This window comes from Eublepharis macularius, chromosome 10, assembly GCF_028583425.1.
Source record: "Eublepharis macularius isolate TG4126 chromosome 10, MPM_Emac_v1.0, whole genome shotgun sequence".
Taxonomy (NCBI): domain Eukaryota; kingdom Metazoa; phylum Chordata; class Lepidosauria; order Squamata; family Eublepharidae; genus Eublepharis; species Eublepharis macularius.
This window is the reverse complement of record NC_072799.1, coordinates 14,544,211-14,561,315: the sequence shown is the minus strand read 5'-3', so window position 1 is coordinate 14,561,315 and position 17,105 is coordinate 14,544,211. Positions and strand designations below refer to the sequence as shown.

General features: G+C 49.2%; 1 protein-coding gene across 1 annotated transcript in view; it reads right to left on the bottom strand.

Moving 5' to 3' along the window:
- Positions 1 to 17,105, bottom strand: part of FGF5 (fibroblast growth factor 5) — a 51,097-nt gene that overhangs the window by 23,350 nt on the left and 10,642 nt on the right. Inside the window, exons 2-3 of the mRNA XM_054990389.1 lie at positions 10,734 to 10,906; positions 8,015 to 8,652 (exon numbers count right to left, since the gene is read on the bottom strand). Coding sequence (XP_054846364.1) covers positions 8,015 to 8,652; positions 10,734 to 10,906 — 811 coding nt within the window. The remainder of the gene's footprint in view (positions 1 to 8,014; positions 8,653 to 10,733; positions 10,907 to 17,105) is intronic.

Below are 17,105 nucleotides of genomic sequence, written 5' to 3'. Positions count from 1 at the left end.
TTGCTAGCTAAGGCCTTGCAACTAGACCTTGCAACAGAGGTGTGGAGACAGTGTGGTTTAGGGGTTACAGTGTTAGATTAGAATCTGAGAGGCCCGGGTTCAAATCCCCACTCTGCCATGGAAACTTTCTGGGTGATCTTGGGCCAATCATTCTCTCTCCTAGCCTAACCTACCTCACAGGGTTGTTGTTGAGAAGATTAAAATGGGAAGAGGAGAGAACACTGTTATATGCAGCTTTGGGTGAGCACTGAGGTATAAATATCTAAATAAATAGTAAGATGGCAAGGACCAGATCTTCTGCATTCAGCGTGTGTTCACTACCACCGAGTCATTATTCGCTGGATTTGAATTCAGTGGCACCTTAGAGACCAACAAGCGGGGTTTTTTTCTGGGAAAAGAGGTGGTGGAACTCAGTGGGTTGCCAGCACAGGGGGCAACTCTTGGTGGGAGGTAGTGCTCCTGGTACCACATGTGCATTCACAAAGTGTGCGTACACTCCCAGGACCGCACAATAATGTCACTTTGGGTCAGCTGGAACAAGGGGAGAGTTTTTTAAAGTTTAAATAGGCCTCGGCGAAAATGGTCACATGGCCAGTGGCTGTGTGACCCTCAGCGGCGTGGAGGGCAATCTAAACTCTCCTCTGTCTGGAGATCAGGGGGCGGAGCCACCAGCCATGTGACCATTTTCAAGAGGTGCCAGAACTCCATTCCACCACATTCCAGCTGAAAAAAAGCCCTGGTTGCAAGATTTCCAGGGTAGGCGCTTTTGAGTCAAAGCTAATTGTGTCAGATAGTGTTGACTTTTGAAAGCTCATACTCTGAAAATCTTATTGGTCTCTAAGGTTCCAATGGACTCGAATCCTGCTGTTCCATTGCAGACCAACATGGCAAGATATCTGAATCGAATTCAGAAATGAGTTAACTATAACTTCCAAGTCTAATCTGAATTTCCAAAGTCTCTGTAAAAGCCACACAGGAAAAAAAAAATTTAATGCTGTAGCTAAGCAGAAACCTGTTTCTAGTTCTTACATCCCAAGAATCTTAGCTGTTCAAAGTACCAGTAGATTTGGACATTCACAAAAAAAAGAGAATTTTGAACTACCTACCCTTAGAGCCATAGATCAATGATATCTATAAGAATTTGAGAGTCTGTATCTATATGAATTTGAACTCTGCGCATGGTGGCAGTCTGACTGCAAACAAGTATATTCAGAAGAAAGTACTGCTGAACTCAGAGTTTACAGATAAATAAGCGCATGATGGTAACCTTTTTTGAAAGAACCTCTCAATAGGATACTTTTATCCACTTCTCCCTAGTTGGTCTTCAGGCGTGGATCACTTTCCTGGAATATTTTTGTGCTGCCACTTCTCTTCCTTCAAACTTCCAGATCAAATGAAGCTCAAGTACATCTAACGGGGGTCAAACCGGAGTTGATTCAAAGTCAGCCCTTCCCTGCATTTTTTTTTAAGGTCACAGAAGCCAGAGGGTTGTATTGGTTCCCGTGGAGAATCTGATGTACGGTGCTTAAGAGTGTCAGGTTGGGAGCAGGGAGGCCAACAGGCCTGCGTTTAAAAAAAAATCCTGTCCCTTTAATAGAGGCTTCATGGGGTGTGCTTTACCTCCATCCCACGAGAAGCTTCACCTGCCCATTTCCATTCCAAAAGCTCTTACTAAGAGCCAAAACACATGAGAAGAAATACCTAGGTTCAGCACGTGTTCTCTTACCTCAAGGTTTGCCGGGATCTGTAGGCGTCCTGGAAGCTTAAAGTTTAGCATTTACAGAGCAGCAGGAAGGGAAATACAGGTGCCTCTATTTCCCTTCCCCTTCCTGCTGCTCTGTAAATGTTAAACTTGTTCTCTTACCTCAAGGTTTGTTCGGAAGTGTAGGTGTCTTGGCAGCTTAAAGTTTAGCATTTACAGAGCAGCAGGAAGGGGAAGGGAAATACAGGCGCCTGTATTTCCCTCCCTGCTGCTCTGTAAATGCTAAACTTTAAGCTTCCAGGACGCCTACAGATCCCGGCAAACCTTGAGGTAAGAGAACACGTGCTGAACCTGGGTATTTCTTCTCGTGTGTTTTGGCTCTAAGTGGATAGAACATTTTTGTTGAGGTCTGCTGGCAAGCCGATCCTGATTGGCCAGCTCATCATCATTAGCCCTGGAAGGGACAAGGACAGCCAATAACGTTGCAGGGGGGCGGTGTTTGGATGGGCACAATTGCAGCGAGGAAACAGGCAAGGGAGCTCTGATCTCAGCTGGGGATTCTTGTGGCTGCTCTTTCCAATGCTAAATGCTGGGAAGAGTTGCTCAGGGCTCTCCCAAGGGCACATCGAATACGACCCTATGCAATTTACTTGCAACCCTCCATTACTATCACCACTTTGTCTTTTCTATGTTTCTCAAAGCAAGATCAAAATGGGTAGCCGTGTTAGTCGGTCTGTAGCAGTGGAAAAGAGCAAGAGTCCAGTAGCACCTATAAGAGTAACAAAATTTGTGGTAGGGTATGAGCTTTTGACCGCTAATTTTGTTCGTCTTATAGGTACTACTGGACTCCTGTTCTTTTCCTCAAAGCAAGGGCATTTGCGTGTGGGAGGAGTCTCATGAAACCTTCTTGTCACATCTCAGAAGCTAAGCAGGGTTTGCCTTGGTTAGTAATTGGATGGGAGACCTCCAACGAAGACCAGGGTTGCAGAGGCAAGCAATAGCAGACCACCTCTGATGGTCTTTTGCCATGAAAACCCCACTAAGGGTTGCCATAATCAGCTCTGACTTGAGGGCACCGCACACACATGCACAGATGGCATAAGAGATGATGATGATGATATTATACAGTTGTCATGACCTGGATAGGCCAGGCAAGCCTGATCTCATCAGATCTCAGAAGCTAAGCAGTGTCAGCCTTGGTTAGTAATTGAATAGGAAGCCTCTGAAGAAGATGAGGGTTGCTATGAGGCAGAGTGTGGCAAGCCTCCTCTGTTAGTCTCCTGCCTTGAAAACTCCAGCAGGGGTCACCATAAGGCAGCTGTGCATTGATGTTAAATGCTTAGGCTGATCCTGCACTGGGCAGGGGGTTGGACTAGATGGTCTGTATGGCCCCTTCCAACTCTATGATTCTATGATTCTATGATGTCACTTTCCACCATCTGTATACATCATCATAATCATCCATAAATGTACTTCCAGAGGGAGAGCAAGAGTCCAGTCTAGGGGCACCTTAAAAACCAGCAAGAGTCCCAGGCTCTAAGCTTTCAAGAGTCAAAACTCCCTTCATCAGATACAAGTAGGAATGGAGACCCCCGAGCCCTTATATCACAGTCAGAAGGTGGGAGGGCTGTTGCAAAGATGGGAGTGCGGGTGCAAAGGTACAATGCAAAATGACTCTCTAAAGCTTATATGTTGGCAATCTTGCGGGTCTTTAAGGTGCTACTGGACTGGAATCTTGCTCTTCTGCAGACTACAATGGCAGCTGTGTCAGTCTGTTGCAACAAAAAGAAACTGGAATCTTGTGGCACTGGAAAGATTTATGCTGAAATAAACATTTGTTGGTCTTTAAGGAGCCACAAGACTCCTGTTTACTTAGGATAAGAAGGAGCCAAACTCCAGGCTTAAACCAGCTACTACAAGGGCTTAAGTGCCTTGTGATGTCGATGTGCAAAATGAGATCCAGTTGGCACGTGTGGACAGAGGGGCAAAGGCACTCAGGACGCTGTGCCTGGGCTGTACCACTTCGGACTGCAGGTGGGGGTTGCCTAGGGAATGCTGATGCCTGAAACTTGAGATCGGCAAGAGAGGCCCAGCAGCGAGCCCAGATGCACTGAGAGGCAAAATTGCTCTCTGCAAGGAGCAGGAGCTGCTTTGAGATGATAACGTTTAGTCTCCTGGGCCACGTATTTCGCCTCCTCTCTCCTGGTCTTTCATAAACTGGTGCCAACGTCTCCCAGTTCAGATGCCTTGCAGAAACAGGGACTGTGATAATGGGATCTTGCAGAACCCATCCTTGGCTGATCCGTGCTCAGGTGGGGGAGGATTTTTTATTTATTTATTTATTTATTTATTTATTTAATTCGATTTATATCCTGCCCCCCCCACAGATGGGCTCGGGGCGGCTAACAACATTAAAAAATACATACATTTTGCTAGTTTAATAACGTTCCAGCACTTTTTGAAATGTTTAATATATTTAATATTGTACTGTTTGTTTTGAAATGTTAGAGGAAAAGCTTAAAAAAGTAAATAAATAAGTATAACACCCTCTCCCAAATTCGCAGAACATAAAAAGATAGTGTGGTGCTGTAGTTAGAGTGTTGGACTATAACCATTCTCCATGCAGCCATGATACTTACTGGGCCACTTTGGGCAACTCCCTCTTTTTCAACCTAGCCTACCTCACAGGGAGTTTATAAGAACAAAATAGAGGAGAAGAGAGCCAGGTAAGCTGCTTTAAGCTTAGGGTTGCCAAACTGGGGTCTGGAAATTCCTGGAGATTTGGGGGCGGAGCCTAGGGATGGACATCAGAATGGAGGGGATCTTATATAGTCCACCCTTCAAAGCAACTATTTACTCCAGGGTAACTGATAGCTATTATCTAGAGATCAGTTGTAATGCCAGGAGATCTCCAGGCTCCACCTGGAAGTTGGCAACCCAAGTTTCTTACAGGAAGCGTGGGACAAAAATGTAGAAAAGTGAGAAAGTGTTGCACTTCACTGTATCCATTACATGCTATGTGTAGAACTTTTTAGATATGAGCCCACAACTGCAGTCCAGTGGTAGGGCTCAGGCATAGATTTATTCATTTATTTATAACAAGCCGGCCCGAGTTTGGGCAGGGCACAGACAGGCTTGGACTCTTTTTCCAAATTTACACTTTTTTCCTTCAGAAAGAAGAAACGGATTTGTCAATATCACGACTTCCATGTCTGATGTGGAACTCTGTTCCCCAACTTGGTTCTAAGAAGTGTTACGGACCGTTCTTTTAAAGATACATACGTTCATTGTCGGGTTGATATTTGTATGTTACGTGTCTTAGGGTTGTATATGTATTTATTAATGGAATGGATGCTGTTTATGAATTCATGTATATTTCGCTCTCAATGAATTAATATTTATTATTGTATTTATATCATTCTACAGCACTTTGTATGTGCACTTAGTTACTTTAAGAGTAAATGTTATTCATTGTATGTCTAGAGGTGTTCACTCTGTACTCCTGACTGGTTTTCCTCTGGGTTCTTGAGCTATTCATTGTCAGGAGAGCCTTGTTTGTGCTACCACCTGGAGGCTGGCAACCATATGTGGTGGGCACGTTGGCAGGTTCAGGTGAGAGACTCACATTGAAACGGCCCCTAGAAAGATTGTGCACCATCTCCCCTGAACATTTAAAAACTCATTTGCCATACTGACTTTTATATAAAGTCTCTATACAGGAGTCTTGTACCATCTTTCTTCAACTGTCTGCAGTTTCCTTGACCTGATTTTTACCTCAGAACACAGAGTTCCACAGCTGATCAATCAGAGGGGGGGAGGGTACAAGCAGGCAGACCCCAAAGGGAGACTAGCAACCCTAGTGAACTTTTAGGGGAAGACTGGGAGGTGCATTTTACCTCAGGAAACATTGAATATGTCCTGCACACTGTTTAGAATGTTGGGCTGAGCCTAAGCTGTATCCCTATGGGAAAACACAGTTTACCCCTTTAGGGGGCAAATTTCTTAAAATCCCTTCTTAGTGAGCCTCTACATCACAAAAGGAACATTCTCCCCAAATTTCACATTTCTAGGTCCAGGGGGTTGGGCTGGGCATTGATGAGTCAGTCAAGACACTTGTCTTTATATATATAGATAACTGAACTTATATACCACTTTTTCTAGACAGAAAAGCGCCTCACCCAGAGTAGTAAACAAGTTAGTGTTATTATTATCCCCACAATACAGCTGGGTAGCTGAGGCTGAGAGGAGTGGCTCACCCAAGGCCACCTACTGAGCTCATGGCAGTAGTGGGATTCGAACCAGCACAGTGCTGATTTGCAGCCAAACCACTTAACCACTGTGCTACAGCAGCTCTCCTTTTCCCACATGCCAACCAAAGTTTGAGCCCCCCTTTCTTCTCAATGGGGACCCAAAGCGGGTCACATCATTCTCCCCTCCTCCAGTTTATCCTCACAACAGCCCTGTGAGGCCGGTTAGGCCGACAGTGTGCTACTGGCCCAAGGTCACCCAGCAAGCTTCCAAGGGAGTACAGATTTGAACTTGGGCCTCCCAGATCCTAGTCTGACTCTTCAGCCCCCTTAGGGAAAACTGGGCCTGAGATAACTGGCCCAGATTTAAGAAACAAAATGAAATGTCCTGGAAATCTCTGAAGAAAATCCCTGTTTTTGAAGCTATACTATTGAAAGAGATGATTTGTACATCACAATAGTTTTATATCTTTGGTGATACAAGAGGAAGAAAATAATCTGAACTGGGAACGTAAAAGTGGACGGTATTGAAATCATTTTAGAATTTACTGGAGAACCCTTCTCAGCCTCCAACGCTCCCCAGCCTATTAAATTTTTAAAAAGTGTTTTTCTCACATTTTTGCCAGCTATCTAGGATCGAGCAGAATCAAAGAGGAAAGCTTTTCTTGGGTTCCACTACTTTGTGCAGCAGGGGTGCAGTGCATATTTCATCGCTTCCCCTGGATAAAAAGAACGCCCTGCATGCAGGCAAATAGCATACCATGGAGACGAGAGGGCAGCAGCTTTGTTTCTGACATGCTAGTCCTAAATGTACCGAGTGTTTTCTAGAAGGGGTAACCCTGAGGCCTCCCCCCACGTGTGGCACACATTGGGACAGTCCAGAAAAAGCTGTAATTCAGGATGTGACTGGGCGCACCATCAGTGGGCCCTGGTCCTTTTGCACTTTTCACTATTATGTTTGCACTTTTCACTTTACTTAATTTGCATTTGGATTTTCACTTAATTGGCATTTGGAAGGTGAGCTCCACTTCTGGAGATCCTGACTGGCTGAACGTCATGCCTTCTCCAGTGGTTCATGCTGGCGCCCATCTCCTTCACTTTTTAACCCTAAGCAACCCGATCGGATCGATTTTGAGAAGCTTGCATAGGGCCCCTCTTCTGAGAGTAAGACCCATGAAAAATTTAGGGCTTGCTTCGGAGTAGACCTGAGGTTCAAGCTATTCATTAGAAACAAAAGCAGGGTAGAGTAAAGAAAAGTGGGACTGAAAGAGGTCTCTCCCCCCCCCCCCCCAGTTTGTGGGAAGCAATACCTTTCAGATACTTAGTCCTATCTGAAGAAGGGAGCTTTGACTCTGGAAGGATCATCGCCTGAAAATCTTTTGGTCTCTTAGATGCCACTGGACTCCAGTCCTGCTGTTCTATTGCAGACCAACACCACTACCCACCCAAGGCTATTTTTCTTTAGCACTGTTTAATGTATACACAATACCACAGATTTCCTTTTATTATTGCCTGGGGCCGTTCCTCCGATATAGCGCGACACTCCTTTCCAGTTTTCCCAATCCAGCGTTCATAGAAGAAACTCTGACAAAACGGCGTCGCGTCTTTTTCCCCCTTATCCTACCCACCACCACCACCACCACCACCAATTGAAATCAGTCTCAGCTCCAACTAAAGCCAACTTTGGGGGATTTCACCCGACTCTGAGCTCGATCCACAGTCCGCTAAAGTCGGCGGACAAACGCCCATGTCTTTGAACGGCTTTATCCGGAGGGAGCGTATTCACAGATTACAAAGCAAGCGCTTCGTCGTCACTACGGAGCTGACTCCGTTTAAAAAGGTTGTGATGAGGTCCTCGCTCGCCAGGCCTGCGGGATCGGGGGCGGGAGCCCCGGTGTAAACCCCCAGCTTTCAGAATTAGGCGGTGATTCGGAACACAACATTTCTGCAAAAAGCGCCACCCCAAGCAGTAAGTAAAATATCTTGCAAGTTATTGCGTAGAATTAAATGCCAGGACACCCCCACACCCCCAACAAGGTGGAAGAGCGGAGGAAAACCGACTTACTTAAGAGACTGGCTTGGTGGGAGCCGTTGACTTTCCCGTCCGGGTGGATCTGGAGATGGAACCCGATGCCCACCCTGCAGTAGAGGCTGCCGGTTCTGCGCCCGGTTGGGCTCCACTGGAAACTGCTTCTTTCCGAGCCGCTGCCCCGAACTCCCCCAGAGGGGGAAGAGTAAGAGGAAGGTGCGGAGGAGGAGGAAGTGGCAGAGGCGCTCCGACTTGCCCAGCGGCCGCCGCTCCTGCTGCTGTTCTGGGCGCGGAGCGGCGCGTCTCCAAATTGCGCTCTGGGGGGCAGCGTCTCCTTGTGCGCCAGAGCGAAGGCGATCAGGTGGCGGAGGCAGAGGAGGCCGAGGAGGAAGGGCAGGCTCATTCTTCCAGCCGGAGGGAAGCGCGGGGCATTTTGCGGAGGCTGCTGCTGCTGCTGCTGCTGCTGCCGCCGTGCCTGGGGGGCGGCCGGGCGTCCGCTCCGCCGAGCTGGGCAGGCATAGTCGGCCCGCTGGAGGGAGAGCGCGGTCCGAGAGCGCAGCGCTGGCACGGAGATATTTATAACCCGGGTGATCTCACAGCTCTCCCTACATGCCTGGAGTCTAAAGGAGGCTCCCTTCGCCAGCCCTTCGGAGGCTGGGGGCGCCTCGCAGGGCCTGGAGCGGGGAGGGGGAGGGAGAGGGAGAAGGGAAGGGCGCAGAGGCGAGGGTCACCCCTGGCCACGCCGGAGAGGCGCGGGGCGCTCCGGGAAGGAGCGGCCGTGCGCGCCAGCAGCGCTTTTACGCACCAGCGGGCGGATTCCCCCCCCCCCCGGCAGACGAGCTGCGAATAAGTCATAAAGGGAGACGGCAGAATGGGCTCCCTGGAGACGGGGGTGGGGTGGGTAGGGTAATCATTTCCTCCTGTCGCTGGAAACGATGGAGAACTTGGATTGGGACTGAAGGGTCTCCTGCACCGGCCAGCCGCAATTTTCAAAATGCAGACAAGATGGGCTTGATCCAAGCCGATGGGGTCCCGTGGAACTCACTGCCACGGGATGCGGTGATGGCCACTCATTTTTCAAGGCGGCTGGACGAATAAGTTTTGTCAATGGCGGGAGGGAAATGAAGCCTCCCCCTTCAGAGGCAGTGTACCTTAGGAAGCGTTGCTGGAGATAAACAACGGAAGGAAACAACTGTTGCTTTCCTGTTCTGCTTATGGGTTTTTGGAACGAGAACTCGGGACTAGATGGATGTTTTGGCTCCATTCTGCGTGTCTCTTTCGCGTTCTTACCGAAACCTGCTTTCCCGGGCTGTGGCTCGAATTTACAGAAGGAAAGTTTAGCCGAAGAACCCTGGGACGGGCTCCGCGAAGCCTCAGGCGTCTCGCTGCCGCCACGCTCCGTGCAGCTCGGTTCTAATAAACGTCAACTGCGGAGTAAGTGGTGTTGGATTCAGTGGGTTCTACTCCAAGGAAAAGAACGCAAGCGAACCCCGGACTCCACTATTTGAAAAAAGCCCCAACTGAGTCCAGTCACATATTAATTTCAAAACCGTGGAGGAATGATGAAAAAAGAGGTCCAACTTTCCTGGGAGCCTCCCCGTCTGGAAAGTCTGCCTTTTAATCCCGTAATCTGAGTCCAGTGGCACTTTACAGGCTAAACAGGTTTCCAGGGTATAACTTTTCCAGAGACAAAGCTCTCTTCTTCATCTGAAAATCTCGTTGGTCTCTAAGGTGCCACTGGACCCAAATCCTGCTGTTCTACTGCAGACCAAGGCGTCTACCGCTTGAAACTATTTTAATCCCAACTCTCTGTTTGTGCTTGCTACTTTGCACATGCTCAGATGTACCCTTCCCTTCATAACAGATTCTTTCCTTTCGGGAAGAGCTTTGCGAAGGCAGGAGTCCACCCTCTGCGCCAACTTTATCCGCCCTTTCTTTGAACCGACTTGGTGGATCGGTCCGCGTTGGAGGCCAAGCGTCTTCTGGGGTTTCCTGCCATTACGGGGTGGAGGAGATGGTGGAGGAGAGTGCCCTCAAGTCATAGCTTGCTTATGGCGACCCCTGGCGGGGTTTTCCTGGCAAGAGACTAGCAGGTGGTTTGCCATCGCCTGCCTCTGCAACCCTTGTCTTCTTTGGAGGTCTCCCATCCAATTACTAACCGAGGCCGACCCTGCTTAGCTTCTGACGAGATCAGGCTCACCTGGGCTATCCAGGTCAGGTTGGAGGGGATAGCAGAGTCCCAGTAGTTTGATGTTAACTGGCGATGCAAAGGGAGAGAGGCAGCGAGCCTGAGCCCTTTTACTGGAAAGCAATTCCCACCCTTGAAACCAGCGGAGGCGCGCGTCCCCGGAATAAAACTACTCAGTATTTCTGCAGCAGAATTCGAACCTAGCAAGATTGTCAGGGCATTTCTACGGCGCTTTCGGCTTCCCCAAAGCGTTTCGCATACATGGCCACAGTAACAACAGCCCTGGAGAGCAGGCCAGGATTACCATCTCCTGGGGGGAGGGGGGAGTGTATGAGGAAAAGTAGCGAGACCAAGACCGCGTGCTGAGTTGGTAGCAGAGGGGGGCGGGGAGTCCAACTGGGCTCAACTGGGCCTCAGTTGAGTCGGGTTGGCGGAAGCGGGCTGCGATCCCGTGTCTCCTTGAGAGTAAACGCGCCGGGAGCGGCGCTGTCCGAAGGCGGGCCTCGCCCCGGCTTGCTTTGGGCGGTGTCCGCCAGCCTGCCTCTGCCTGGCCGATGAATTATTCACCCGACGTGCGCGCCGCGGACTGAGCGCCTCCCTCGCCGCCCGTGCCTCCTGCCCGCCGCCGCCCCGCCCAGCGGGGGCCACCCCGGGTGGGAGTCCTTGGCGGTCTCCTCGCCGTCGGGCACAGGCAGCGCCGCAATGCAGAAGCCGGGGGGCGGCGCGCTGCCTTCCGCAGCCTGCGGAGACGGGGCGGGCACAATCCCCCGGGAGAGCTAAGCGATGCGTTTAGGATTTCCTCATGCCTTCGAAGAGCTCTGGGTGTCTCACGTGGCCCCTCCTCCATTTATCTTCGCAACAACCCTGCAAGGTAGGCTAGGGCTCGGCTGAGAGAGTGTGGCTGGCCCAAAGCCATCGGTCAAGATTAAAGTGCAAAATCTATCTATCTATCTATCTATCTATCTATCTATCTATCTATCTATCTATCTATCTATCTATCTATCTATCTATCTTCTGCATTTCTCCCCAATGGGGATCCCATGTGGCTCATATCTTTTCCTCTCCTACATTTTATCCTCACAACAACCCTGTGAAGTAGGCTAGGCAAAGACAGTGTGACCCACCCAGAGTCACCAGGCAGGCTTCAAGTGTGAATTCAAACTTGCGTATCCTAGGCCAACACCCTGACCACCATCCATCCATCTGTTCACCCCCTCCCTCCCTCTTTCTCTCTTAAACACTATAATCCCCAGTGGGGACCCAAAGGATTTTACATCGTTCTCCTTTCTTTATCTTTACAACAACCCTGTGAGGTAGGTGAGGCTGAGTGTGTATGACTGGCTCCAGTTTCCATGGCAGAGTGGGGATTTGAACTTGGGTCTTGCAGATCCTAGTTTAATACTGTAATGCTGCTTCAGCCTCCCCCTCCACTAGGATGGCTCTTCATCTCTATTGGAAAGCTTAGGAAGGAAGGATGAAGCTGCCCCCCTGCCCATGCTGTGCCCTCCAGCCAAATCTTGCCCTGCAGCCCTTGGAAAAGCAAGTTCCCTGATGTTGGGCGTGTTAGGCGTGACATGAGTCACAGCTGGGGGCACGGGGGGGGGGCGCGACCTGACTCAAGTCATGGGTATCATCCAATTGATCCAATTGAGACTGTCTTATCCAATAGATAAGACAGTCTCCTCCTGCTTCGGCCTCCCTCTCCAATTTATACTATGGAGGCAATATTACTGGCCTACCATACAGGGCTGTTGTAAAGTCTACACAGCCGTGGTATTGGAATGCCAAAATGACCATACCACTTCAGATTGTGGGTGGGGGAAAAATCACATTTTCAGTGCTTCTTTACATAAAAGGCTCTCTGCAAGTAAAAAAGCTTGCACATCAAGGAACTCTCACCCCTGATGTACTAGTTTTTACTTGCAGAGAGATCTTGTTTTACATAGAGGCGCCTTAAAACGGTATCCCCATCTGCAGTTTGCTCTGCTGCTTCATTATGTTGCATGTGTAGGCCTCAGAAGTGGGAATGAGATAGCAGTTCTTGGGGAGTAGACTGTGCTATACAACTTCAGACTGCAGGGAAGGGTGTGTGTGGTTGCCTATATGAAACACCCTGGAAGTAGAAAGCTAGCTCATCAGGGAGTTGACTAGGCTAGAACCTTTGACATACTTGGGGTTTTGCTTCTGCTATATGTGAAGACCATGCTATATATGAGGACAGCAATGCTAAATATTGTGGTGAAGCATTACTATTATTACACAATCAGTGTATCTGGGGAGTTACAGAGTAGAATTGCAAAAATGGTTCAGATCGGCAACCCACTTAGGTTACAATCTAAATTTTACCAAGAGGGAAGACGTAGGAAAGGGGAAATCAAAGGTAGCAGAGGGAATATGGGGGAAATCAAGGGATCAAGAACATAAGAAAATGCAGTCACTGAGGCCACTAGGCCTGAAATCCCTTAAAAAGCTGTCTTTTAAAGAAAGGATAAATGGTCAGACCTCTTGGGAAAGCTGGGTTGTCCCTTCAGGACAACTCAACACCCACTCAGAGCGGTTTACAAAGTGTGTTATTATTATCCTCATCATGACAATCACCCTGTGAGGTGGGTGGGTCTGAGAGCTCCGAGAAGCTGTTCCGGGGCTGAGCATAGAGATAGAGAAAGACCTTGAATCATACATCATCTGAACTTCTGGTTGTAATGGACTATGATTCTCAACACTGTCGTGCGGCATCCTTTTATCCCGGGGGCCATTCTTGAGGTTAGAGCACTGAAATGAGAGATGTTGAAAGTCCCTTTGATCACGCAGTCCGATGCTTGATAGGACTGCTGTGTCCCCTAAACATCTCATCGCATGTAACCACCTGGCTCTCAAAGGGCAAGCGAGACCTTTAGGGTGGAGATAGCAGGCTGCCCGAGAACTAGTGGCAAAGATTATGGAGAGTGCAGAAATGGACAAATTGACCTCAATATTGAAAGGGCAAATGGAAGAGGACTTTGCTGGGCCCTGGACTTTATTCTATAATTGGGTTTAAAAAAAGCACAAAGACTTGAGTATATTAAGGAGATATATATATATAAAAGAAAGAGATAGCAGGCTGCCCTTAAGATGGTTAAGAAGTCATCATCAACAAGAGAAGCAGTGACGTTCAAATGTAAAACTGTATGGAACCAATTATTTCAACAGGACACAAGTTTTCAGATTGCAGTCTTCAGATCTGATCCTATATATAATTGTTCTAATTCAGTGGAACAGTCTTTCTGAGAACAGTACAAGAGAACAGCACAAGTTTTTTGAGAAAAGAGGGCTTAGAGTACAGCACCTGTCTTCATACAGTCCCAAATACATGCACACAAACTCACACAGGCCACAACATTTCTGCTCCCAAGCTTCTCTAGCAGTCTTTCCTGGACAACTGGAGCCAAGAGTAACTCCTAAAATTCAGAAAATCGCAGAATTTGGGGCTGAATATAGCAATTCTGTCACTTTTGAATCCTGAATCCAACGACGTTGGCAGCTGTTCAGAGAAATCCACCATGCTTTTGACAAATCCGCTTACGAGTCATGCTTACAAGAACAAGCATTCTGTGCTCTTGCAATAGCTGCATTCTCGCAATATTTTTTCAACATTTTTGCACCAAGCCATCTGCGCTCTCACGCTATTTTAACCTGTTTTCTGCCAAACCATCTGAGCTGGTGTGATTTCTTTAACCCTTTCCTGCCAAACTGCCTGTTCGCCTGAGCAAAACACACATAAGCAGGAATGCCTGTTGAGACATCCTTAAGAACTACGGAACCCATCTTGCAGTGCAATGGCAGGCAAACTGTGCAGGTGCCAAAGCATCCCGCAGCAATCTGAAGGGAGAAATTGATTCTGATCATATGAAGCTGTTTACCTCTAGCTTGCTCTGTTATCTTTTGGGAGGGGGGGGGCAGCAACTCTCCAGGGCTATCGTCCTCAACTTTTTGACCTGTGGGAACCTTTGGAATTCTGACACAGGGTAATCGGTGCACAGGGTGTGGCGCCACACACACACACACACACACACACACAAATGTCACCCTGTAGTGTGACATTTGCAACTGAAATAACATTGCTTTAATCTGCCCAGTCCATCAGATCTCAAGTGGCCAAACAGAAGCTCTGCAAAGCGAGAGCCCCGCATGGTCCCACTCACTTTCTAAAACTACTTTGTGCGTATCAGGAAAGATGTCGGTTGGTGCCATGGCGCCCAAAGCATCATGTTGGGGACCCCTGTTCCAGGATATCAGGAAGGCCTTTCCTAACACAGTTGTTTTTGGTTTAAACAAAAGATGCCAGGGATTACAGCAGAGATCTTCTGAATACAAACCCAGTGCTCTACCACTGAGTCATAACTTTTCCCCAGATCCTCTTGAAGTAACGGTAGCACCAATACATGGATTTTTTTCATGGAACCCCACTCCTTGACACAGGGCCAGTTCCAGGTTTTGGAGGGGGCCAGGCAGAGAGTTCGGGGCCCCTGCTAGGCTCTCCTTCTTCCCTCCCACCCACATACCCCCACCTGCGTGTGCGTCTTTCCTTTGCCCACTCAAGTTCTCCCACCCCCTGCAGTCATAGCTGCCCATGCTGTCTGCATGCTCTTACCCTTTCTCAATGGCGCTGGATGGTGGATGCAGCTAACAACAACAACATTTGATTTATATACTGCCCTTCAAGACAACTTAACGCCCACTGAGAGCAGTTTACAAAGTATGTTATTATCCCCACAACGATCACCCTGTGAGGTAGGTGTGACTGAGAGAGCTCTGAGGGCCATGCTACAAGTGACGAATGACACAGGTTGGACACTTGTCAGCTTCCCTCAAGTTTTGATGGGAAATGTAGGCATCCTGGTCTTGCAGCTTGGCTCTCCGACTGCTGTCCAATGGACTTTTCAACTGTCACTTGTCTAACATTCCGCCAAGCTGCCTACATTTCCCATCAAACTTGAGGGAAGCTGACAAGTGTCCAACCTCTGTCATTCATCACTTGTAGTTTGGCCCTGAGATAGCTGTGACTGACCCAAGATCACTCAGCTGGCTTCAAGTGGAGGATTGGGGAATCAAACCTGGCTCTCCACATTAGAGTCCTGCCACTCTTAACCACTACACCAAACTAGGAGTGCCTCTGCCATGCCACCAAGAATGCTGGTGTGCTCCACCCACATGCCCTTCTCCAGAAGCACTAGGTAGTAGAATCATAGAGTTGGAAGGGGCCATACAGACCATCTAGTCCAACCCCCTGCCTAGTGCAGGATCAGCCTAAAGCATCTCTGACAAGTATTCATCCAGCCTCTTCTTGAAAACTGCCAGTGAAGGGGAGCTCACCACCTCCCTAGGCAGCTGATTCCACTTTTGAACTACTCTGACCGTGAAAAAGTTCTTCCTAATATCCAGCCGGTACCTTTGTGCATATAATTTAAGCCCATTGCTTCGGGTCCTACCATCTGCTGCCAACTGGAACAGCTCCCTGCCCTCCTCCAAATGACAGCCTTTCAAATACTTAAAGAGGGCAATCATGTCCCCCCTCAATCTCCTCCAAACTAAATATTCCCAAGGCCCTCAGCCTTTCCTCGTAGGGCTCAGTCTCCAGACCCCTGATCATCCTCGTCGCTCTCCTCTGCACCCTCTCGTAGGGCTCAGTCTCCAGCAGCACTAGGTAGTACACACACAGCTGGGAGCAGAGGTGACAAAGCACTCACAACCAGGCAGTGGAAGAGCATGAGTGCAGGCATCAAAAGTGTGTAACTCAGTGGGCCCCACCCTGCAGCTCTGAGCTGCCCCACCTCACCATGTGTTGATGCTGGCCTTGCCTTGAGATCTCGACAACCGAAATGGAAGCCGATTTTCTCCTTTCGGTTCCACAGGCTACTGCTTTGGCCTCACATTACTTCCTGCTCTGCTCTCTCCCCTCTGCTCATCTGCCCTTCTCTGACCTCTCCCGCATCCTTGTCCTGACTTCAAAAGCTTGTAAACACTCCGACGAATGCCAGAGAACAATAATAGCAACCGTTTCATTGGCTTTATAGTGCAGCTCCTCCCGAGTAAAGGAGCTGTTGATTGCAGGCACGCATCTGAAGGGAGGGAATCCAGGTTAATTAAAACCCAGGAGAACAGTGGCCTGGCCGGTGCCAGGGCTGTAAGTACGCTGATGGAAAGGAAGCTGAAATGGATACATCCTATGGGTTTTAACTGTTTAGAGAGTCATTGACCAGTTAATGCTGCACATATTGAACATGAATCAAAACAAGTGCTGGGAGATAAGAAGCATGCTTTGTTTTTCAAGGATGCGTGCGCACAGGGGTGGTCTTAGCAATTCCAGGGCCTGGGCAAAAGTCTAGGATGGGATCCCAGAATCACTTGCCAACCCAATCTCACTTCCACTGGGCTGTCTCCACACCAGAGTCAAGCAAAGGGTGGCCCTGGCCTGATGCCGCTGCTGGAAACAGGGTGTCCCAAGCAGGGCCAGATCGAAGGGGGGGCAGGGGGGTAGTCTGCCCCTGGCGCTGCCAGAGAGGGGGTGCCAGGAGCAGCTGCCAGCTGCCGGGAGCACGGGGGTGGCAGCGTGGGCAGTCTCCGAGCCCCCCATGCTGCGATTCACCTGCCCCGCAGGACAGGCGACGGCCAGTCCCCCCTGTCCTGTGGGGAGACAAATGGCGCAGGCGGCTTCCCAGCCCCGCACGCGGCCTCTGCCGGTGCACCGCATGGGCGGCATGCTCCGCCCTGTGTGATGACGTCACAGAAGTGATGTCATCACGCAGCGCCAGGAGCATGTGCGTGCTGTGCAGCCCCTTCGCGTGCACGCATAGCGCGCACATGCTCCCGGCGCTGCGTGATGATAGCCCGGGTGAGTCAGATCTCAGAAGCTAAGCAGGGTCGCCCTTGGTTAGTAATTGGATGGGAGGCCTCCAACGA